This window comes from Bombyx mandarina, chromosome 08 (assembly GCF_030267445.1).
Source record: "Bombyx mandarina strain Sakado chromosome 08, ASM3026744v2".
Taxonomy (NCBI): domain Eukaryota; kingdom Metazoa; phylum Arthropoda; class Insecta; order Lepidoptera; family Bombycidae; genus Bombyx; species Bombyx mandarina.
The window spans coordinates 14,431,400-14,455,804 of NC_143215.1; the positions used below are offsets into that span (position 1 = coordinate 14,431,400).

The window sequence follows — 24,405 nt, forward strand, 5'->3', positions numbered from 1 at the left end:
AGTACTAGCATGCTTAAGTTTATTGTTTGAGTGACTTCCTGAGTTCACCTGGCTTTTCTGGAAAAACAGGATCACTGCTCCAGGCATGTTAGCAATTGTCAATATTCTGGCAAGAGGAAGGCAATGTTATCAAGTATGCACTGCTGTCCTTCATGTCATGTCACATCATAATCACCCAACATCTTTTTTTCAAACAAGGTTTGAAATAAGTTCTTATTTAGTAGCTTTATGTGTCATTGTCAAGATCCATTAGTAATGGTAGCCACTTACCATCATATAGGACATAGCCCACCTTGAAATACAAAATACACCAGCAGTTTTTAAAATCAATAAAAATTAATGACAAATAATAGTACAGATTTAAGACATTTTCTCTTTTAAAAAAAAAGGGACTCTCGAGTCAAATGCTTATTTAGCATGAATTATGAATGAAATAAAATGTGATCTATTTACTATTTTATTATCAGATAATGTACCACCAGATCAAATGAAATACAAATGATCTATTCTAACAGGCATATAATTAAAAACAAAACTTACACTTTTTACACAATGGTCTGAAGTGCACTGATAAAGTTTGTGTAAAATTAAAACAAAATTTGTCTAATCACTAAACAATACTTTTAGGCCAGTTGTAAATTAAGAAAATGCAATTTTGTGTTTGGTTTGTTATCGTTTCAAAAATACAACTGGTCCAAAATTATGAAGTTTATATTTTTATTATTATTCATAAATATCTTCCTTGTCAGCAATGTATTGGACAATGTCTTTTGGTCTAACCAGTCTCTCTGCATCACCATCTGGTATCTCAAATCCAAATTCATCTTCCATTGCCATTATGACCTCAACATGGTCCAGTGAGTCAAGACCCAGATCATTCATGAAGTGGCTATCTACAGTCAACTGAAAAATAAGAGAAAAATTATTAGTTTATCTTAGAATAAAATTTGATGTCCCACACATTCAGTTTTGCACGGACTATAATAAAATTTCCACAATCTAACCTGTTCAGGGTTAATTTTGTCATAAAGTTGAAGTACAAGCAGTACTCTACTTTTTATAAGGTCTAAGGTGAGGGGAGGGCCACCGCTGTACTTGCGGATACCATGTTTCTCGTTCTGAAACAAAATATTTCTAAATGAATATTATGTACCTGACTAGCACTGAGTTTGTCGTAAGCCTTGCACACTTTCAGGACTCGCTCCTCGATTTCCTGAACCGAAAGCTTAGACTGCACGCCTGTCGAGTACCGATGTGATTGTGGTACCTAAACAGTTCGAGTTATCACTGTAATTTTGTTATGCAATAATAATTGAGGTTATATTGATTTTGTTTAAAACAGACTCAAGAAATTTATAATAATGTAATGTCAAGGAAATATTTCATTGTAATATAATGATCACTATACGGCCCAAAATGCATTTTATTATATCAGTAGATAAGAGTCTTACCCCATTCTGAAGGGCCTGACTTTTGTATATTTTGACAGCGGCTTTAATTGTGCTGAACTTTTGCTGCAACGCAACGGTCGAAAGACGACATGTTACGGACGTTCTATACGTTGTTGATCTCCGCAATAGACCACCGAAAGCACTTCGGAAAATATTCGCAGCAGCCATTTCTTCAAGCTCACGAAATGCTTTATTTTCTTTCAGCAATTCCCTCTCATCGAATCCGCAAGCCTGGGTTGCCAAAACCTTTAATACAACTGCAATCGATAAACTGTGTCAGCTGTCACGTATAGGTACATAAAGAGCCAAAACATTTAGCTCAGACAGGTATTAATTTTTTTCAAAACAGAGTTAATTTAATTTATTGAAGTCGTCTTGGCCTAAGGTATAAGATGCCCGCGATACATTCAAATGCCGCAGGTAGGTACCAGTTTTTCCAACGAAATATTTACTAAACAATTAATTATTTACGATTGACTTCTACGGTGAAGGAATAACATCGTGTAATAAGAATCAAACCCGCATTTATAATTTGCGTAATTACTGGTGGTAGGACGCCTTGTGAGTCCTCACGGGTTGATACCACCACCCTACCTCTTTCTGCCATTAAGCAGTAGGTGTCATGATCAATCGATTCCGACCGAAAAATGGGTTTGTATATTGGTATATGTAAAGGCGTTAGAACCAGCTAGGTACATATATTAATCAATTCATTCAACTCATTTCAAACAATGAAGGACATAAATGGATCCACATTACTTGGTGTTTGATGCTCAAAAACCTAAAAGAAATTTCGAACTTATTATGAAGACTGCTACTAAATTTTACATTTTCTTAAATTTTATCGATAATTTCATAAAATAATGTAATATGTTTGATGCCATTTTTGATTACTGTTGATGGCTAGTTAATGTATTGATGACAAAATGAGCGTGTAGATTCTAACTTAGTTCATAGATAAGTCATTGAATATATAAGTCATAGATCTAAGTAAATACTCTGTGCCAAAAGTGACGTTTTTTAATTTATTGTTTTGTGTGAACGTATGTTGATATGAAGTTATTGTTTTCAAATTAAATAATAAAAGACAAGATGGGTAATGCTGACACAAAATTAAACTTTCGAAAGGCGGTTGTCCAGTTAACTTCAAAGTCGCAGGTAATTGAGCACCAATTCGAAGAAAAATAATGAAATAAAAATCAGTCTAGTTTCATCGATTTATGTATTTTGCAGCCTATAGATGCGTTGGACGATAGCTTCTGGGATCAGTTCTGGTCGGAGAGCGTAACCAACGTACAAGATGTGTTCGCATTGGTTCCCGGTGCGGAGATACGTGCCTTGCGCGAGGAATCTCCTAATAATTTAGCAACGCTGGTTTACAAGGCTGTGGAAAAACTCGTCAAGGTCGTGGACAGCAGCTGTAGGACGCAGAGAGAACAGCTGATCGGTGAGAAATTTACTGAACAACTTTTTTTGCCCAAAAAAGTATCACAATTGTTTCGTCCACTCTCAGGTCTACATCATCAAAATGCAGCTGAAAACAATATTTCTGTCTCAAGTTCTTTCTCAAAATAACAATTAAAAAATACTATAAAAATTTTGACCAAGACCATACCATACAGATTAGTAATACAATAGTTTGTAAAGAAAAAATCACTTTCTTTCTTTCAGCATTGAACTGTGCACGTCTTCTTACCAGAGTATTACCATATATGTTCGAGGAACCCGAGTGGCACAGCTTCTTTTGGTCATCGCTCCCGGCTGCAGCTGAGAATGACTCTGTACCGTTAGCACAATCACTGATAAATGCTGTTTGTGTAAGGGAATGTTTGCTTTATTTTGCTAATTTTATAAGACCCTTGTAAGTATTTTTTGGTGTTAGTAGATATTTCAATCTCACATTTCCATTTATCTATATTTGGGTTTTAGTTAATAATAAACTACATAGCCCATTAAAACAGTAGAAAGATAAAAATAGTGGATTAGTAGGAATACTACAGTTAGGAAAATTTTGGTCATGTAATCTGTACACGATCCTGGTACTTGGTACTTTAATTTTGTTGTGTGATGTCTAGTCTACTAGCCTACTTATTACATAAAGTCTAGTGAGTTTATTCAGCATATCAAATAGAGTACATTTATCCATGAGGGGATATGAGAAACAATAAGTTGTCGTAACGATGTCTGTAGCTTCTGGTCAAGCATAATCCATAACAACTTTACTAAATTTTTAGTAAATGATTCATCATCATCTTGCAGGATCTACTCTTCTGCCCAGACTTCACAGTAACGAGCACTAAAAGGGCAGGTCCAGTAAGTAAATGAAATTGCCTTATTATAATTTTGTCCTGCTTGATTCTGCAATCCACCAATTATATTCATCTAAGTTAAGTCACTGCTAGAGTCTCTACAGTGAACTAGAGTTAAAAGTTTAATTCAGTTCAAGTAGATGCTGGTGCTTAAGTTGATGTTAGGGACTTCCTTCTTCTAGAAGGTTGTGTGCCAATTAGTTTGTCATGGTTGATAAATTGCTTTTTCATTGCCACAAAAATTCTTTTGTTGAACTTAGATAAACTTAAGTTTTCCATATGATAAGACTTAACTAAAAATGGTTTTCCGTTTTAATTTTACACTTGTTTTCTGCAACTTAAGAGTTAAAATAGTATGTAAATCGAAAAGGTAAAAATAGTAAAAGCCATGGAACAAAATGAAGTAAAGCAGTCTTCTTGAATTTATTACTTTTTTTTTATTGTTGAATCACTAATGTTATTGATTTATTGATAAAAATACATAAAGTTTTATCTTATCAATCACTCTCAAAGCTTTTTGCTGATAAAATACTATGTAATCTATAGGATCAATACTGTTGCTGCATATATGGATCTGTGTTATGATGCGTGTCTCTCTATGAAGAAATATTACAGATTGATGCATTTTTAGGCCACTTACAAACATTACTCATTTTCAGTTTTTCTGCAGTCAAATGTCAGGTAGCTTTCATGGGAATTGTAAAAAGGAAGGTCTTCCACCGGGCGTGTCAATAGACCGACGCTTCGAATTTTATTGTCTGGCACCCGTATATATGTAAACTCATTAAGAAAATGTCTTTAGGACGAGTTAGGTATCAGTTCAAGTTTGTTGGCTAAGAATATTTTATAGTTTTCATATTATTATGTGAATAAATTTTCACAGACCGTTTTCAGGTACCGTTTTGGTAACTCCTTAAGATAGTTGGACTTAAGATCAAATCTAGCTGTCTTAGTTATTGACGAAGTTGAGGATACTGTTACTGCACACTAATGATGGAAAAGTAGCAGCAGTAACAGTTCCAGGCAGCTGAGGCTAAATTACAGAAATGATTAAAAAATTATCGACATAGCCCCACGTACTAATATAATTAACATGTGATCTCAATTTGACATTAAAACGTAAATAAAAATTCATTATCTATACATTGCACACTTCCCTGTGTGTGGGAGGATAGGACAGTGATAAAAATGTATAAAACTAAAGTGTCACTTTGATTATATATTAAGCTACCTAATTAATTTAGATTAACTAGACTAAATTTGTATAGTTGAATGTGGAACATATAGGAAAAGAGCCTTGTCTTATAAACTAGTCTGTTATTAATTAGGGTTATTATAGACAGCAGTACTTATTGAAAATAATCTAAACTAATTTAAGATTTATTGGAACAGCACCGTATATTAAATTGTAGAAAAGCAGGATCGGAATACCGCCCTGGTGTATCGTCAAAAGCACTGAAACAAAACGTTGCCAGAGCAAACAATCTTTTTTTTTTTCAAAATGTAATGTAACCACGAAAATTAAACAGATATCCAATTCATTATAATTTTACATATTTATAATTATTTCCAAAGCGATTACACTCTTCAAAACCTTGTTTTTCAATTCAGTTTTTTTATGCACACCAACATGACTTCTTCCCTGGTCCCTAGTTCTGCAATGTGTTAATGAGAATCTGTTACCGCTAACTCTTCTCTCCACTCGAGCTGATACAATGATTAATCAATACCTATAAATCGTCCAAAATAATTTCATTTCCAAACTAATATAAAACCTCTTTGTTGTTAACTTAAAGTTGAGTTGTGTTATTTTAAATTATCGACATTATTTTCTTCTGATGTTTATTCTGATTTAATGTTTTTTTTTTTATAATTTTATATTTACTAGAGCTACTACTACTACCACTACTACTATAGATCAGTGCATGCATGACCCTCATCGTTTGAGGCCGTTTCACCCCTCAAAATTTTAGATGGCTACTTGGCAAAAATCGACAGGGTGGTGGTTTTTATTATTTACCGTTTCACACCTGAAATCCTATTACATTTATGGACGCACAAATAAAGCTAATTTAAAGATTTTTTTATTGCTTCTAAGCAATATGGGTGGATGAGCTCACAGCCCACCTGGTGTTAAGTGGTTACTAGAGCCCATAGACATCTATGACGTAAATGCGCCACCCACCTTGAGATAAGTTCTAAGGTCTCAGTATAGTTACAACGGCTGCCCCACCCTTCAAACCGAAACGCATTACTGCTTCACGGCAGAAATAGGCGGGGTACCCATGCGGACTCACAAGAGGTCCTACCACCAGTGACAATTAAAATGTAAAAGTGCTTAAATTAGTCGTCAAGAGCTTTTGTGGACTAGGATCGTGCAGAAGAGCTATCCGGCTTGGACAGCTGCGAGTACATCTGGGCTGGAGGCGTCGGCTTCGCTCGCAGTCCTCCGAGACACGCGCCCCACGAAGCCGCCAGAACCGAGCTGCTTCGTCTGCTTCTCGTCTGCTTCAGTGAAACCATATACAAGCCACCGCAGCAGGCGGCCTCACATCACAACAGATGGATCGCGTATGTCTATATTTTAAAAGTTTAGCAAGATATTCGCCTTCACTATGGCACATATGGATGATTTTTTTTGTAGCCCTTGTAGGCAGACTAGCACACGGCCCACCTGATGATGAGTGGTTACCGTCGCCCATGGACTTCAGCAATACTCTCCACAAGCCTCGTTTGAAGAAGGTCAAATACATGTATGAGTGACTGTGACCTTGTAGAAGGGAATCGGAACAATTATGTTAGAGAGCACAAATAAAATAAATGTATACAGTTGAAAATGTCAATGAAAAAGACACGCTTTGAAAGCAAGGCAAAGTAAAGCTTAATAATCATTTTTTTAGCATAGTTAGGGTATTAAGAGAAGGTTTCTTCGTGTGAAATTTTTCAAATTAATCAGACGCTAGTGAAACTTACTTTAAAACAATCCGTCACATACATCCGAAACAACCTGACAAAAGTGTGTTAAGCTTAATATAAGGCTGCTTATTATTAAACTAACTCCATAAACAGTAGCACTTTGTCATCGTTTTCAAGAACTTTCCTAAAACGAACACCCTGTATAGCCGTTTGAAGCTGTATATTAAAGATCGACCAAAACGAACACCCTGTATAACCTTAAGCCTATAAAGCTGTATATTATAGATCAAAAGGACAGTTATTTGAGTAATCGTATTAAGGTACTTCACGAGTCCGGACAACCGTCACGCCCTGCCGCTGTTCACGTCGTTGTTGAACACTGTCTGCTCCTACGACCCCGTTGGACTCGGCCTGCCGTATAACCATCTGCTGTTCGCTGACACGTTGGAGCCACTAGTTGAGGTAAGCGCTGTGCTCTTCCGATTGCTTCCCCTAAATAATGGAGAGCTCGAAGGACCAACTTCTCTGCACTGAGAGAATTTGACAAATAACATCGAAGTCTCAGATGCGAGTGATATAGTTAGTCAACCCTTTGAACCGGAAGATGGGATCGTTTCGCTGCAACCAGTAGGAAGTAGGTGTAGGGGTAGGAAACACAGGATTAGCACACGACACGCTGCTCCACCAGTACCTATTAGTGTAGACGGACGACGACCAACGTAAAGTTCTCTGGTCTTCTATATTGGAGTCTCAATCGGAACGGGCTCGCAGTCCGTCAGAACAAACGCGAGACCAAACGAAGAGGAAAGGGGTTCATTCTCATCAAAAGTAACATTATCTGCTCGAAGGTGGCGCTTCAGATTCTCATCGTCACTCTTGACCATGACACGAGCAACGCAGTCAGCGAGGACTCCGAGGAAGTGAGTAACAACTAATACGATATCTTTCATAAAGATCACTGCTCCGCGGGAGACGGCAGATACGATAGTTCATGTAATGATAATAATAAGTGATCTTTAACATGTTGAAAGCAACACCACATGTTGCAAGGCTACGTCACGTGTGGCAAACCTATGCCACGTGCGGCAAATTTACACCACATATGGCAAATCTTTGCGACATGTGGCAAACCTACGCAACATATTATATAATATTTTTTAAAATAGCTAAAACAATAACCAAACATGTTTCCATCATCAAAATCACATATAAGTAAGTAGAAAGTGAACTAAGGAAAAAAAAGAGAAATTTAGAAATTGAAGCTTACACGAAAAAACAAAAAAAAATGCAACAAAATACGCACATATTATTATAAAACTTAATAATACTCATTGGCCTAAATTACTTTATAAATATTCCAAAACAGCTTTTCTTTATGCTACAAGTGACAAACAAAAGTTGTCAGCATTAGAGAACTTACTATCATACAACCTACAAGATCTACGGACAAAAAAGTTAGAAGCAAATTTTGTTTGAGCCGTGGTTACGAGAAGAATTTTTTTTTTGTTTTTAAGGGATTTTATGACCTGGTTACTAAGACCTTTAGGTCAAGTCTTATTTTAATGCTATGTAACTTTTTTATATGAAAATTATAGTATGAAATGAAATGAAGTTGATTATTATGAAACATGGCATGAAGTGAAATGAAAATGAGATGAGATGATATGGGATGAAGAATAATCTTATTAAAATGGTGGTAATTTACTGAGACTTTTTCAGTGAACTTTTTGGAAGATCCCGAACGTAACTTACGTTCAGTGACTTTGTTTCATTTTGCCACATTTGTGCACTTTCACAGATACTAAACAGTTAATAAACCACCGTTATTACTCATTTAAACCTGAAGAAACACTAATTAGACAAAATAAAAAAAATCACACAACTTCACTCCTCGCGTTCCCGCCAAAAAGTCCAGAAGAATCTCTATTTCTCCCAGGTGCTGCCGGATAATCTGTTCATTAACTACTTGTCTCGCATCCACCGAGACGAGGACTTCCAGTTTGCCCTGCGAGGGGTGACCCGTCTGCTGAACAACCCGCTCGCGCAGACCTACCTGCCCAACTCCTCGAAGAAGGTCAACCTTCACCAGGAGCTGTTGGTGCTGTTCTGGAAAATGTGTGACTACAATAAGGTATGAGGTTTGAAATGGGATGAGACGACGAAGTACTGCCGATTGTGTGTGCGTAACACTGGCTCGTTCACAGCCTCGCATTGAACTTAAGTCTACAATAGCCTTATAGCCTCGGTCTGGTTGTTTGCACGCCAGCCAGGCGACGACACTTGGAGATTGTTAAAAAATATCGTTTTTTTTTCTAGTAGTTGTGAAATATCTTCGAGCTGTTTGGTGTCTTTACTCGTTGTACCGGCGTTATAATCGAAGATATTACTATTTTCGACATAAAAATAAATAAATATATCTAATAAATAATTAATATCACATTTAACATAACTAGCCCATTGAGTTTCTCGCCGGATCTTCTCAGCGGGTCACGTTTCCGACCCGGTGGTAGATTCTGTGAAGCACTGCTCTTGCTGGGGCTAGTGTTAGCACATTCTCTCAGGTTGCGCTCGTGAGCTCACCTTCCCCTCCGGGCGTAGCTGGAATAACCTCTTAAGCTACCAATAGTAACCAAAAAAAAAACGAAATGATTGGGAAAATGCTGTTGCAGAAGTTCATGTACTACGTGCTGAAGAGCAGTGACGTGCTGGAGGTGCTGGTGCCCATACTGTACCACCTCAACGACTCCAGGGCCGACCAGTGTACGTACCCCACGCCCGCCTCATATACACATATATTTTATTACTGGTGGTAGGACCTCTTTTGAGTCCGCGCGGGTGGGTACCACCACTCTGCCTATTTCAGCCGTGAAGCAGTAATGCGTTTCGGTCTGAAGGGTGGGGCAGCCGTTGTAAGTATGTACACATACACAGTAGAATTATATTATGACAGCTGAATGACTCTGGTGTTTTTAAAATGATGACGTCAGCGTTGCCGAAGCCATTCTCTTCATCATTATCATTGCTTTCCATAGGGACAGTAATTATAATCATTTTATATTATATTAATTATAATCATTATAATCAAATATGTAATCATTTAATTCCATTTATTACATTTCAAGTGTACAAAGATAATAACAGAGAGCTCCGCCTCGTTCGGCTGCTCGAGCCAGAATGTTTTGGGCGTTTTTTGTTCTACCTATTCTAGTAACCTCGAGGGGTTATTCTAGATGCAACGAACTAGGTTTTGTGCGACAATAGTCACTCGTATTTATGTCGAAAGTGGGGGAAGCTTAGTCATGAATTCTCTTGAATACAGTCTTAAACAGTTGTTGACATGCGTAACATTAAGGAAACAGTTAACTTTGACTATTTTTAGTTAATTAAATGGTGACGTTGTGCCGACATATATATATATCTATGTTTTTTTTATTGCTTAGCTGGGTAGACAAGCTCACAGCCCACCTGGTGTTCAATGGTTACTGGAGCCCATACACATCTACAACGTTAATGCGCCACCCACCTTGAGATATAAGTTCTAAAGTCTCAGTATAGTTAGAACGGCAGCCCCACCCTTCAAACCGAAACGCATTACTGCTTCACAGCAGAAATAGGCGGGGTGGTGGTACCTACCCGTGCGGACTCACAAGATGTCCTACCACCAGTAAAAACTGCTACCAGTTATTCTACAGCTCGCGTCGGCCTCATGCACATCGGCGTGTTCATATTGCTACTCCTATCCGGGGAACGGAACCTCGGCGTGAGGCTGAACAAGCCGTACGCGGCCGCCGTGCCGATGGACATCCCGGTGTTCACGGGCACTCACGCCGACCTGCTCGTGGTGGTCTTCCACAAGATCATCACCACCGGGCACCAGCGTCTGCAGCCGCTCTTCGACTGTCTACTCACCATACTAGTTAACGGTGACTATTACTGTCTGTTCATCATCTGATGAAACATTCGGAATTCATGACGTAATTAAAGTAAATAGGTTGAAAAAAGATAAATTAAAAAAAAAAAAAACGGACGCGGAAAACATATCTCTGTCTCGCTCGCACCGTAACAGCGGTGACGTCATTAGCAGCAGTCACCGCTACCACGAGACTGAAAAGCTTCCGAACATAAGCTCTAAATAATTCTTAGGGACCCCGGTAACCGTCCTCGTCGAACTGGACAAAGAGTTCGACGTGCAACCTAACCCATGCATCAGCTCGCTGAGTTTCTCGCCAGATCTCAGCGGGTCGCGATTCCGATCCGGTAGTAGATTCATTCGCGAAGCAGCTGCTCTTGAGCTGCTAGGTCTCCTTCGGAGGCGCTCGGGTAGCTGTTAGCAAATCCCACCCCTCCTGGCTGAGCCTTTGCTCGCCCACCTGTCCTGGTGAAACTGGAAAGGCCTCCGGGCCATCAATAATCCTTCAATCACACAAAAAAAGTTCCACCCTCAGCGATAACGTGTCGTTATGATAAACGTTGCGTTTTGTTATGGCAGTGTCGCCGTACCTCAAGACGCTGTCCATGGTCGCGTCTACCAAGCTGCTGCACCTCCTGGAAGCCTTCAGCACCCCCTGGTTCCTGTTCTCGCAGCCGCACCACCACCACCTGGTCTTCTTCCTGCTGGAGATGTTCAATAACATGATACAATATCAGTTCGACGGTGAGCTTAAAGTTTGTTTTAAGAAAATCCAATATTTCAACGCAATTGTTCACCAACAATTATACACGGACAAGGAATAACAATGATACAATAATTTCATTGGTTTGATCAAATAATGATCGTTGTAGACGGAAAATGATACAAATGATAAAAAAGACGTGTGGTGTCGTGGGACACCGGATAGGAACGAAGTTCCTTATTATAAAAATATTAATTTTATTTTCTATTCGAGGTATAAAGAAAATATTCGGGTATTAATTTTTTATTATGATTTTTTTATTGATAAAAATAAAATAAAACTACTTTACAAAGTTATCACCTTTATTCACAATGATTTATAAAAAATATATGTCGGCGCAAATATGACTATTTACCTACTGATCATCAACTAATTACTCTGTGATAAGAAATTAATGTTAAACAGTTCCTTTTATTGTAATTTCAATACTTTAAAACGTGTTTGAAAAACGTGTAAACCCGCTCACGTGTTTGTAAAACGTGTAAACACGCTCACGTGTTTAAAACGTGTCAACACGCTCACGGGTACGAAGCCCCATAAATACGGCCGTGCTGTCTAGCACTGATTGATTCGTGTCCGAGCCGTTGTACTGTACGGATATCTCTGTAACGTTGTTATGCTTCTCGTGCAATATACGAAGTTCTTGTGAAGTTCTCGTGAAGTTTTGTTTCGGAAACCCAAACATGAGTTATCGTCAACAAAGCAATAACCGTTAAAATTTTAAAAACGTTCCATCTGTATCTCCCCCGACATCAGAAGTGAAGGATCAGGACTCTACTCTCACTGGCGTGACGTGTTTGAACATGTTCGAAGTACAGCGGAAAAACATGATGCAGATGAGAATACCAGTAACGGTATCTGAGATCACGGGTCAGAAATTCTTCGGGAACAGACAGATTCCGATCCATGTGCTTGGTGCGCTACGATTGATATGTACCTCGATGAACGTCTACTGGATGGTGCACGGCTCATTGTAGTCTTCAGTGGGGCCCTGAAAGGCGGTGCCTTATCATGATTGTCGCGGATTTCATACGTAAGTGTCACATGGAGGCATTTGCGACTTATTTCTCGCTCGTTATGCAAAATTCTTGCTGCGACGCTTATCAATTTAAGCAATGGTAAGCCACAAAAGCGTGAATGCAGCATACGCAAGTCGTGTAATAGCGTCTGCTACCTCGATGGAAGATCTGAGCCACGAAGAAACTTTATCACATGGCATTTACTAGCGGAAATAGGACACGAAACAAGCTGTTGCAAGAAATTAAGGCAAGTGCAAGTCTCAAGTGGAAGTTCGATCACAATAATGGATCTGTCATGACGACAAGCAAGCAAACAAGAAAGCAAGCAATTTTTCGTGGGGAAGAAAATTGACACATTTGAAGTCGTCGTGACCTGTAAGATACACCGTCCGGTGCGTTCGTGTCTGACGATGCGGCGGTGTTCGGGTCCCGCAGGCGGATGCCAGTTTTTCGGGTGAAGTGTGTGCTTGTGCGTGCTTGACAAGTGTTCGCGGTTGGCTTCCGCAGTGTGGGAGTAACATCGTGTAGTAGAGGTGGAACCCGCAAAATTGTAATTTGCGTGGTGGCTGGTGGTAAGATGTCTTGTGAGTCTGCACAGGTAGCCAGAGGTGAGACTTCTGCGGTCGCAGCCCACCCAGTCTGCGAGAACCGGGCAGATCGCCTCGACGGTACGGAGGCCGGCCGACGGGTCCGCCAAATGACGAGACTACGCCTCCAGCACGGACTGCCGAGTTTGGAGCCCTCGCGCTCCGGCTGCACTTGCGCTAGGGCGCGCCGCCTCGTAGGAGACTGTGAGGTATCCTTGAATGACTCTGACCGCGATCGCGCGCTGCCGCCGTCGCAGCGCAGCGACGTTCTAGTGGGTAAGGACGTGGCACCAGACGGGTGATCCGTATAGTGCCATCGACCGCACGGGTACCGTCACCCTGCCTATTTCTGCCGTGAAGCAGTGGTGTATTTCGGTTTGAATGGTGGGGCAGCGGTTGTAGCTATGCTGAGACCTTGAAACTTGTATCTCGGGGTGGATGACGCGTTTGCGTTGTGGATATATGTGGGTCCAATAACTACATAGCACCAGGTGGGCTATGAGCTCGTTCATAGTCCACCCATCTAAGCAAAAACATTGCCACGAGTTGCCGCCGAGGCAAATTGATGGCGCGATGTCATCGACGGCCGCGAGCAACGCAGCAGCAGAGCGACGTGCCGGTAGCTGCGTAACATCGGGTGTTTTGGTAAATGAGAAAAATCTGGTGAGTCGTTTTACTTTTATTTGGAATCTGATGCCGAATGTTCTCTTGTCGAGAAATCTATTAGTAGTAGCTTCATAATTCAGGAATTTTATGCGATGGTTCTCATAAAGGGTCTGTTGTTTTGACCAAAACTGTACGGAACAAATCCTTTGCGATGATTTATTGCTTAACCATTTTAATGTCATGTACTACCCGATAGTTGTTTTAATCGGTTCAGTGAGATTGAGCATTCAGCGAAATAAGCACTTAAATCTAGTGTGTCCTTATTCGAAGCCCACACTTGCGTTATTGCTGACCAAGCTCGCAATTAGCTCATGGAATTGTTCTTGACATGTTCTTGACAAGAAGTGCTAGAAGCACATATTTTTTAAATTGTTCTATCCAACGTATAAAAAGGGTGAGCCCTCTTGAGCTTTTAATAATTCGCGTGCCATACCCCGAAAAGCTTTTTACTTTAAATGATACTGAAAACAAGAGATTAACCTTGACGAGACCAGAGAGCAACCGGTTCCCCTCGTACTAATGGACAGGTAGAGCGCGTTATGAGTGTCCTAAAAGCAATGTTAACAGCGGTAGACTAGCGATACCAGATCGTGGCAAGATGTTGTAGGTGAGGTTCAGCTAGCTATTAATTGCACGATGAGTCGTGTAACGAAAGCATCGCCACTCGAGCTTTTAATCGGCAAGGTTGCAAGACCGTCGTTGATGTGTAGCGATGTAGACTGAAATTGATATTGACGAAATTCGCGAGATAGCGTATGAGAACAAAAGATTATGATAAGGCGCGATTTAATCAAACAAAGGCGAAAATTTAAAATTTTCCGGTAAGCGTACGTACAAATATGCACACGATAGGTTGAGGAGGATATCAGTAGGTCATGTACCAGTCGAAGTTGATGTTGACAATGATCCTATTGAAGATGAGTGAGCCTAAGTTGTGCTGGAAACTCTAGTAAGACTCTATCGGCCGTATTGTGTTCGACCGTACTAGTAGCTATTACGTAGTCGTAGCCCGGTAGAAATCGATGTCTCTTGAGGCAACTCAAGTAGTCCGTGGGTGCGCGGTGCGCGTTTGGCTCTGACGGAGGTCGGGGTCTGTAAATACCATCGTGTGTAGTCAGGGGGTGATGCACACGGGCGATTCACGCTGTGGATGCGCATCATGAGGGCAATTGCGATTGCTGGTCGGCGGGAGAGCCGTGGCGATAGAGAGGCTTATGTGAAGTTTCGATAATTTAATTATGCTTAATTAAATGGTTGAATGAATAAACGACGGTGGTACAAGGCTCTGATCATCCTCCGCTCTTTAATTTGCTCTAGAAGTTTATTGTGATCAATTATTTCCGTATACTTGAGAATTTTCTAAGCTTTTACTATGTGTGTGTGCTTAATTCATCAAAATGTAGTGCAATCCCTAAATACGATTTTGTTGAAACTAGGGATTTAGAAGATGTAGAGTCAAAAGACCACGATACAACTAACTGATTAAAGTAAGGATTTTTGTTGTCCTATTTTGTGTGATTAGTAAAGATAAGTATTCGGTGTCATTTATAAAACTGGTAATTGAACACATCACCTAAATCGAGCGTGTGTTTTATGTTGAAGTTGGGTGCCGGATGGAGGTCCCACTTATTTGCGTCGCTCGATGGAGGTATCAAGGTTATCGTCACTCGATATAGGTGGCATGAGTTACTCTCACTAGATGGAGGTGATTGTAACGACAGTTTGTGATTGATACTGAATACTGATGAAATACTACTCACATTACTTAGTTTTGTAATGACTCTGGTTTCTAATGCTTATTGAGCGTTAATGAAATTTTTCAGTTGTATAGTGTGTCGCTAATAATTGGGTAATTAAATTATCTACTCACACAGGTTAAAGATCTTGTTGAAAGCTAACGTTATGTTTTGTAATGAAAGAATCCCAATCCTCAATCTTGAATGAATCAGGATTGGCCGAGACGAAACCTGTTTGATATTACAGAAGGTTATTTTTCTAGCAGGAGCGTCACACAGGGACGTGTGACATGTCAGAATGGCCGTGTCGTGATTAAAGACTTTTAGTAATATTAAGACGTTATTTTGACTATTATTTTAAATGATGAAATGCTGTTTTGATAAATATCACAAAATGTAGGGTAGACTCCGTAACGCCACAGTATAAAATGGCGGTACGTGGACAGAGTCGTGGCGTTCCGTGTCAGACAGTCATCCAGTCCGTATCAGACGGTCCGTCCGTCAGAGTCAATGAGTCTCTGGCAGTCAGTCAGTCTGTTGGTATGTGGCACGAAACTGTCGGTTTACCCTGTCATTGTGAAAGTTGTGTGTGTTGGGTTTCAATAATTATTATTCAAAAAGTTTTATTGACTAAACTGAGTTCAATCGAACACGAGTGATAACGGAAACTACCGCTTAACCATCCCCGCCGCGCGCCGATTTATATTTCTTACTGCTATCCTGATAGTTACTTAAAATGTTTACCAATTTATGAGAAAGTCAGTATCAACATCAGCAGTAAGATCCAGCCGTTGGCCTTTGTCTTTGTTGACGGGTCGACCATCATTAAAAGTAAGCCTGTACATTACCCCTATCCTATTTTCCTTCCTTGAACCAATTTCAGAGCCCCTGTGGACCACGGCGTACGAGACCGCTCAGCACCACAGCATCATTCCCATGTGAGCTCTTCATTACGCTATTTATTTTCAGAGCCTCTGTGGACCACGGTCATAAATATAAGGCCCAGGCCACAGCATCGACCTTCACAATCCTTTAGAGCCCCTGTGGACCACGGCGTACGAGACCGCTCAGCACCACAGCATCATTCCCATGTGAGCTCTTCATTACGCTATTTATTTTCAGAGCCTCTGTGGACCACGGTCATAAATATAAGGCCCAGGCCACAGCATCGACCTTCACAATCCTTTAGAGCCCCTGTGGACCACGGCGTACGAGACCGCTCAGCACCACAGCATCAAACCCTCATAAGCCTAAACAAAAGGCAAGAAAAAAAAAAAAAAAAAAAAAAACATTACTTTTCAGAGCCTCTGGGGACCACGGTCAAAATGATTGACTATGACTGACTAACTTTGACCGACTTAGGCCTAGGCCCCAGCATCGTCCTAGTTCCCACTTCCAATAGAGCCCCTGTGGACCACGGCGTTCGAGACCGCTCAGCGCCACAGCATCAATCCTATCTACGAGAAATCAAATCGTGCAATTATGCGTGGAGCATTTGTATCGATATATCTACGAGTACATAAATCGTGCGAGTAAGCGTGGAGCATTACAAGCACTTCAATATCATCGCTCACCTCCCATGTACAGCATTCCTATACTTATAACAATTTTGTATAAAGCTTCTCAATCTTTATTCTGTACTACATAAGTACCACAGTGTACGCCCACTACATAAGTACCACAGTGTACGCCCACTGCATAAGTACCACAGTGTACGTCCACTACATAAGTACCACAGTGTACGTCCACTACATAAGTACCACAGTGTACGTCCACTACATAAGTACCACAGTGTACGTCCACTACATAAGTACCACAGTGTACGTCCACTACATAGTACCACAGTGTACGTCCACTACATAGTACCACAGTGTACGTCACAATATAAAACTACACAAAATAAGTTACTTTCAAAGTAACATAAAAAGGTACACAGATACCAATCTCAGAAACAGACATTCCATTGTTTCAGATGGACTCCAAGAACTCTCTGGTGATACACCATACATGGGCGGCTGGTGCAGAGCGCGCACCGCCTGTCAGTATGGCCGTGTCGGCGCAAATATGACTATTTACCTACTGATCATCAACTAATTACTCTGTGATAAGAAATTAATGTTAAACAGTTCCTTTTATTGTAATTTCAATACTTTAAAACGTGTTTGAAAAACGTGTAAACCCGCTCACGTGTTTGTAAAACGTGTAAACACGCTCACGTGTTTAAAACGTGTCAACACGCTCACGGGTACGAAGCCCCATAAATACGGCCGTGCTGTCTAGCACTGATTGATTCGTGTCCGAGCCGTTGTACTGTACGGATATCTCTGTAACGTTGTTATGCTTCTCGTGCAATATACGAAGTTCTTGTGAAGTTCTCGTGAAGTTTTGTTTCGGAAACCCAAACATGAGTTATCGTCAACAAAGCAATAACCGTGACGTCAGCAATGCTGACGTCACACTTTTTAAAAACGTTCCATCTGTATCTCCCCCGACATATATAATAATAATATACAAAGAAACAGCTATTTATATGAATAATAATAATTAAGCCTAATTATGTCCTATCACAGAAAACTTAACACGTAGACTATACATTAGACACTGTATAGCCATCATACTAAGACTATACGTAAATAATAAAAATCTTACGTTACGGACGTTTTTCCCGGTTAGGGTACCCCTCCGCATTGTCCCATAAGGAACTTCGTTCCAAAATAAAAATGTTCATCTGCAACGGTCCCTAAGATCTTACTATCGCTTCTGTAACAGTCTATAGGAGTAGTAAGCTCAACTATTTTCCTACTCAACTCCCTAATTATTAAACCTCTTAAGAAGTACTATGTGGTAGGGCCTGTTGCAGTACAAGATATGAATGCCCATGTCTCCTTTTTTATTGCATAGATTGGTGGACGAGCTCACAGTCCACCTTGTGTTAAGTGGTTACCGAAGCCAAAGATATCATAGACATCTACAACGTAAATACCGCCGCCGGCAGAAATAGGCAGGGCGGTGGTACTTACCCGGGCGGACTCACAAGAGCTTTTACCACCAGTATTTTCCTACTTAATTCCCTAATTATTAGAAGGAAGCATGTGGTAGGGCCTTGTACGGTACAGGATAGTAATAATAATCCCTATGTGTACTTGGAACGGACAACGTCCCCCTAGTTTTCTATACTAATATTATAAAGAGGAAAGATTTGTTTGTTTGTTTGTTTCGAATAGGCTCCGAAACTACTGGACCGATTTGAAAAATTCTTTTTCCATTAGAAGCCGACATTGTCCCTGATAAACATAGGCTACTTTTTTTTTTATTTTTTTTTTGTTTGTTTCATGTGTTTTCGAACTCACAGCTCACCTGGTCAATAATAAAATTTAATGTTTCCGAAGCGAAGCGAGGGCGGGTCGCTAGTTTTCAAGATAAAGTTGTTAACTTTACGTCGAGCGACTTAATGTTCCAGGTAACTCCAACCTGGTGTACACGATAATACGCAAGCGCGCCGTGTTCCACAACCTGGCCAACTTGCCGCACGAGCACGCCGCCATCGCGCGCTCGCTGGCGGGCGCCGGCGGGGGCGGGGCGGCCGGGGGGGGCGCCGCGCCCGCCAGCTCCGCCCTGCCCAGGCGAGTGCCGCGCCCTATTCGAAACTAATAGTAGCTTTTTTTGAAGTGCAACTTCTTTAGGATCGTTGTGATTTCAAATTTTGATTTTATTAAAACCCACTTCCACGATGAATTAATGACGTCGTGTTAATAAAATCAATAATGAAACAATTATAAAAACGCGTAATGATTGGTTGCTAATCGCCTTGTGACACCGCGCGGTGAGTACCAGCGGACCGAAACAGGAATGCGTTTTGGGTTGACGAATGAGACAGTCGTTATACCATACCATTTTGAGATTTTGACCTCATGTCTCAAGTCTGTTTATGGTAACCGCGTAACATGAGACGAGCCATGGGCTACAACCATCTACCCAGTAAAAATATATTTGGCTGACGGATTCGGATCAAATTTCGCACAAAGCTAACTTTTTTTCATCTAATAGAATTTTATTACTAATTAACAACCAATGATAAATATTATTATATTGTTAATCAATGTTCGTATTTTGTGAAAACGGCAATGTACATTAAAGAAAACCATTCAAAACATCACACAGGGCCATTGACCCCGCGTTCGTTCGTTATTATACATTGCATGCTGTGCTGGGACATTAGTAAAACGTAATTATTAGACCACCTGCCATAGCAGCCGGTATACCAATATGAGATTGTGTTCATGGTGCAGGTCTCGCAGCACGGAGTCAGTGGCGGAAACTGCCATGGAAGGTTCCAGACCCGCGCAGCCTGCCGAGCCGGGGACACTTAACGCCACACTGCCCGATACACCAGGTGATCACCAAGCTACACGCTCCTTGCCAGTGCTCCAACTACTGATACCATGCATCCTACGCTTTTTTTTTACAATAAAATCATTTTTCCTTACACTATAATTTTTAATTCAAATTTATTAAAATTCATTTTAAATTTTTTTTAGTTTTTTTTTTTTATAAAAGCGTATTTTGTTTGGTAAAGTTTGTTTAAACTATTATTTATTTCTCTCTCATTTCTCTCACTCACATCTTAACGTTCCGTTTCACTCTGTTTTCATACGTTCCGTTGTTATCGGTCCTGCGTAACGTACGCCCAGCGCTGGGAACCATGACGGAGCGCGAGTCCGCACATCCGCCGGCGGCCCGGGAGCGCCTGCTGCCGGACGGGACCGAGCAGCACGACAAGCCGGACAAGACCACCGCGCCTAAGGTGAGAGGACACCGCCTCGGAGGACAATATACTTCCTCAAATTGTAGAACATGAATATACAGTACACCGCGTGATGAGTGAGTCACTCCACTCATGTACTTACTGGTGGTCCTGGTCTTGTTACTCCGCGCGGGTAGGTACCACCGCGCCAGCCGCCACCGTAGCCAGCGTCCATATCCATAAATAGACAAAATTAAATAATTCACACAACTTCGCTCTTCGCGTTCCCGCCAAAAAGTCGGAATAACATCTGTTGACAATTTCGATCATTTATCCCTTTTATGGAGGTAGTAGATTACCGTATTAACCGTACTCCCTCGCAGGAGAGCGGGTCGTGGCGCCCGACGGCGGAGTGGGTGGGCGGGTGGCGCGGGAAGCTCCCCCTGCAGACCATCATGAGGCTACTGCAGGTCCTCGTGCCGCAGGTCGAGAAGATATGCATCGACAAGTAAGTACCGCGCCCTGGAGTGACCGGCTGCCAATGCCGAGTACAAAGGAGGGGAATTATCCCGTCATTTCAATACTTCAGAGCTTTTTTTTAATTTTTATTGCCCTTGTAGGCAGACGAGCATACGGCCCAACTGATGGTGAGTAGTTACCATCGCCCATGGACTTCAGCAATGCCAGGGGCAGAGCCAAGCCGCTGCCTACCGCTTAATACTCTCCACAAGCTTCGTTTGAAGAAGGACATGTCATAGCGCTCGGGAAACACCGTGGAGGGGAGCTCATTCCATAGCCGGATGGTACGTGGCAAAAAAGACCTCTGGAAACGCACTGTGGATGAACGCAGCGGTTCCAGATAATATGGATGAACTCTGCTCCGATGGCGGGAGGTGCGATGATAAAAAGGAGATGAAGGGGGATCATCTCAAACAATTCCTCAGGGCATTTTTTTTATCATTCGCGAAGCAGCTGCTCTTGAGTTGTTAGGTCTCCTTCGGAGCCGTTTGGGTGGCTGTTAGCAAATCCCACCCCTTCTGGCTGAGCCTTTGCTCGCCCACCTGTCCTGGTGAAACTGGAAAAGCCTCCGGGCCACCAGTAATCCTTCAATCCTAAAAAAAAACCTTTTTTTTTTCTTCAACTAGAATTAAACAGCAAACGTGTTGCGAATATTATTCATATACAGTTTATGTTGATCGATACGTTGTGTTTGTGTGTTATTCACTATCCCAGGGGTGGCCAACCGGTCGATCGTGGCAAGATAAAATATATAAATACATAAAACAGACTGCGCAACGTGATCACCAATAGCTGCACGCATCATCTACATCTTGTATCATTTGTTAATGACCATTACGTCACATTATTTATCCTCGCTTCTACACAAGAATTCTCTTTTATTATATAACTAGCTGACCCGGCAGACTTCGTAGTGCCTCAATCGATAAATAAATGAACTAAACTTTTGTATAAAATAAACTTAAAACAAACAAAAGGAATCCGTCCGTCGGGGGACATATCAAAGACTAAACAAAATTGTTAATTTTATTTAATTCCGAGCATTTCCATATTTATCTACTTTTTAAACCTTCCTCTGGACTTCCACAAATAATTCAAGACCAAAATTAGCCAAATCGGTCCAGCCGTTCTCGAGTTCTAGCGAGACTAACGAACAGCAATTCATTTATATATATATATAGATTTCGGGTTTATTTTAATCTGTTTTAATAAAAGAAAATATGCTACTTATTTATATACTTAACTACATTGTTTGATTAAATTTCAAAAGAGGTCATTGTAGATCGCAGAGTGCTTCGTCAGTAGACAGTAGATCTTGGTGCTAATCAAGTTGGCTACCCCTGCATTATACGACCTCATCGTTCAAGGTATGTAGCAGTGTTCACGTTCTGATGCCTATGGACAAGCGGTACTCACTTACCACGAGGTCGTCTCTGAGTTTGTTCACCGAAAAGCCTTAAAAAATTGCAAGTCATGTCCTCCTTCAAACGAGGCTTGTGGAGAGTATTAAGCGGTAGGCAGCGACTTGGCTCTGCCCCTGGCATTGCTGAAGTCCATGGGCGACAGTAACCACTCACCATCACGTGAGTCGTATGCTCGTCTGCCTACAAGGACAATAAAAAAAAAAGTTAATTCAAACTTTTTGTCTATCGGAATTTGACCTTTATTTATGCTCGCACATAATTTCCCAGAGGTCTGACAGACGAATCGGAGATCCTCCGTTTCCTGCAGCACGGCACCCTGGTGGGGCTGCTCCCCGTGCCGCACCCCATCCTCATCAGGAAGTACCAGGCCAACGCCGGCACGGCCGCCTGGTTCCGGACTTATCTCTGGGGAGTTATCTATATACGGTAAGCTTTGCAAATACGAAACGCGAACTTGTGCTGTGAACTTGTGGCGGTAGCCATCATACAACGCAAGATATTTAACAGAAGCCTGATGAATCTCGCTTACGACATTTTCAAGATAAGCTTGCATATATACAAGTTCCGAACAACAACATTAGGACCGTCTAACCCTCAGACACAGCCCATTGAGTTTCTCGCCGGATCTTCTCAGTGGGCCGCGTTTCCGATCCGGTGGTAGATTCTGCGAAGCACGGCTCCTGCTAGGGTTCGTGTTAGCAACGTCATCAGGTTTGAGCCCCGTGAGCTCACCTACTAATTAAGGCGACGCTGATATAGCCTCTGAAGGCTATCAGCTTAGGCAGGGAAAAAAAAAATAGGACCGTCGGTCTACCGAACAAATCGGTCCTAATGTTATTCGGAACGGCTTCTGTCAAATATCTTGCGTTGTATGATGGCTACCGCCACAAACTAATGTAATTCAGTAAATGAATAATCCTTTTTTTTCGTTTATGACGACCTCTAATTATTACTGTTGGAAACCATGGGTTTTATTTGAGACATAACTGATCGACAATCGAGAAATAACATCTCTATAAAATTCTACAAAGATATGTGTGTTGCATTGTTTCCTTTTTTTTTTCAGTAACGTGGATCCTCCTATATGGTACGACACAGACGTCAAACTGTTTGAAATACAACGGGTTTAGTTCAATAATAATGATAACCAAATTACCTATTTATTATTCGAATATGCCTTCGACGTACGAGGCTGTACGGCCACGTATACTTTGGTCTTATGAAAAGTATATCTTTGAACATGGCATTTTAAATCTGGTGTCAGCTGTTTTTCTATTTAAATTAAATTAATATAAGTACTTTATTTTGATAAAAGAGAGATAGTATTTTGTTTTGTATTAGATTCATAAAGTTAAATATGTATTTAAAATGCCTGTAAGTCAAAAGAACTTGGCCTTTAAAATATAATTGGTTTTATATTAAGTTTGTCTTGATAGATTAATCTATGCCGGTCAAATTTTGACACGTTGACCAAAGCCAGTCTAGTTAAGTCCTTAGGATTAGTGTACGTTAGGCATCGATAGTTTTTCAAACTTCCACACTTCTAGAGATGTGTGAACTAGTAATAAAATCACCTATCGATATCGCAAAGTACTTATCAATTATCGATAATCTGTCGATGTTTAAGGTACACTACTTAGGATGTTCCTTGTGGAGTCCTGTATGAAATGAAAATGGCTATTGATTAAAAATATTATTTTTTTGTTAAGTTTTGCTTTTTTGTAGTTTATTATTTACGCGGTGTGACATAAAGTCGGTACGATCCGTGAGAGTATGAATTAACTAAGAATTTATACATACAGTTATATCCTAGTGAGTTTATTGAAAGAGACATTCTTGGCATAAAATTGAGGGATAGAATTGGATAACTGAATGACATTAGAGAGTAGATACAAGGTATATAGATTACATCTAAAGGCGTCCGTGAAAGTAAGATGGCGCCACTGTTCCACGTGTGAATTTAAAATAATCCCTATTTTAAAATTCACAAGATTACGATTATATTAGACAAGGAACGATGCAAAATACTATTAGATATGTACATATTTGATGGAGAAAAAAAACTGAATCATTTAATAAAATATATTTGAAGCTTTTGAAGAAGCTTAGAAAAAGTTAGTATGTTTGTGCGGTCTATCAAAATATCCTTGCTTACGAGAACCAATTCGTGATTTAAGTTCATGATTAATTTTGGATTTATTTATTTCATTGGCTGTCCTATCCGCTACAGTATCTGTTTGAAAATACATTAATAAAATTTAATAAATTTAAAAAAGTTATAATATTAAATTCCTATACAAGATTAAAAAATTCGGATACCTCACTTTGGGGTATCGACAAAGTGATGATTTTCTATCGAGC

General features: G+C 40.6%; 2 protein-coding genes across 3 annotated transcripts; one reads left to right on the forward strand and one right to left on the reverse strand.

Annotated features, from left to right (window-relative positions):
- Positions 1 to 441: 441 nt before the first annotated feature.
- ND-ACP (NADH dehydrogenase (ubiquinone) acyl carrier protein) lies at positions 442 to 1,717 on the reverse strand. 2 transcript variants are annotated; one of them, XM_028180148.2, is made up of 3 exons: positions 1,452 to 1,717; positions 1,154 to 1,267; positions 442 to 903 (listed from the first exon to the last, which is right to left on the reverse strand). In XM_028180148.2, exons 1-3 carry the CDS (start codon positions 1,617 to 1,619, stop codon positions 724 to 726), a joined length of 462 nt encoding a protein of 153 aa, XP_028035949.1. In that variant the 5' UTR covers positions 1,620 to 1,717; the 3' UTR covers positions 442 to 723. The 2 variants fall into 2 exon arrangements, with proteins under 2 accessions (XP_028035949.1, XP_028035948.1); XM_028180147.2 differs by lacking the exon at positions 1,154 to 1,267 and adding an exon at positions 1,005 to 1,118 and having other exon boundaries at positions 1,452 to 1,715.
- Positions 1,718 to 2,450: 733 nt separating this feature from the next.
- Positions 2,451 to 23,196, forward strand: LOC114247263 (protein HID1). The gene is made up of 17 exons (XM_089729284.1): positions 2,451 to 2,609; positions 2,685 to 2,898; positions 3,123 to 3,268; positions 3,711 to 3,764; positions 6,132 to 6,331; positions 6,997 to 7,138; positions 7,525 to 7,596; positions 8,613 to 8,807; positions 9,346 to 9,436; positions 10,369 to 10,599; positions 11,166 to 11,330; positions 18,818 to 18,980; positions 19,647 to 19,750; positions 20,049 to 20,161; positions 20,485 to 20,609; positions 22,312 to 22,470; positions 23,111 to 23,196. The coding sequence occupies exons 1-17, from the start codon at positions 2,544 to 2,546 to the stop codon at positions 23,172 to 23,174; spliced, it is 2,304 nt and encodes a 767-aa protein (XP_089585410.1). The 5' UTR covers positions 2,451 to 2,543; the 3' UTR covers positions 23,175 to 23,196.
- The last annotated feature ends 1,209 nt before the right edge of the window (positions 23,197 to 24,405 follow it).

Excerpts from the sequence above, each read along its gene's own strand:
- ND-ACP (XM_028180148.2), bottom strand. The coding sequence starts at position 1,619 with ATGGCTGCTGCGAATATTTTCCGAAGTGCTTTCGGTGGTCTATTGCGG. Across the intron at positions 1,268-1,451 it reads GTCAGGCCCTTCAGAATGGG|GTACCACAATCACATCGGTA; the intron begins GTAAGACTCTTA and ends CGAACTGTTTAG. Across the intron at positions 904-1,153 it reads ACAAACTCAGTGCTAGTCAG|TTGACTGTAGATAGCCACTT; the intron begins GTACATAATATT and ends CTTATTTTTCAG.
- LOC114247263 (XM_089729284.1), top strand. The coding sequence starts at position 2,544 with ATGGGTAATGCTGACACAAAATTAAACTTTCGAAAGGCGGTTGTCCAG. Across the intron at positions 3,269-3,710 it reads CACTGATAAATGCTGTTTGT|GATCTACTCTTCTGCCCAGA; the intron begins GTAAGGGAATGT and ends ATCATCTTGCAG. Across the intron at positions 20,610-22,311 it reads GAGAAGATATGCATCGACAA|AGGTCTGACAGACGAATCGG; the intron begins GTAAGTACCGCG and ends ATAATTTCCCAG.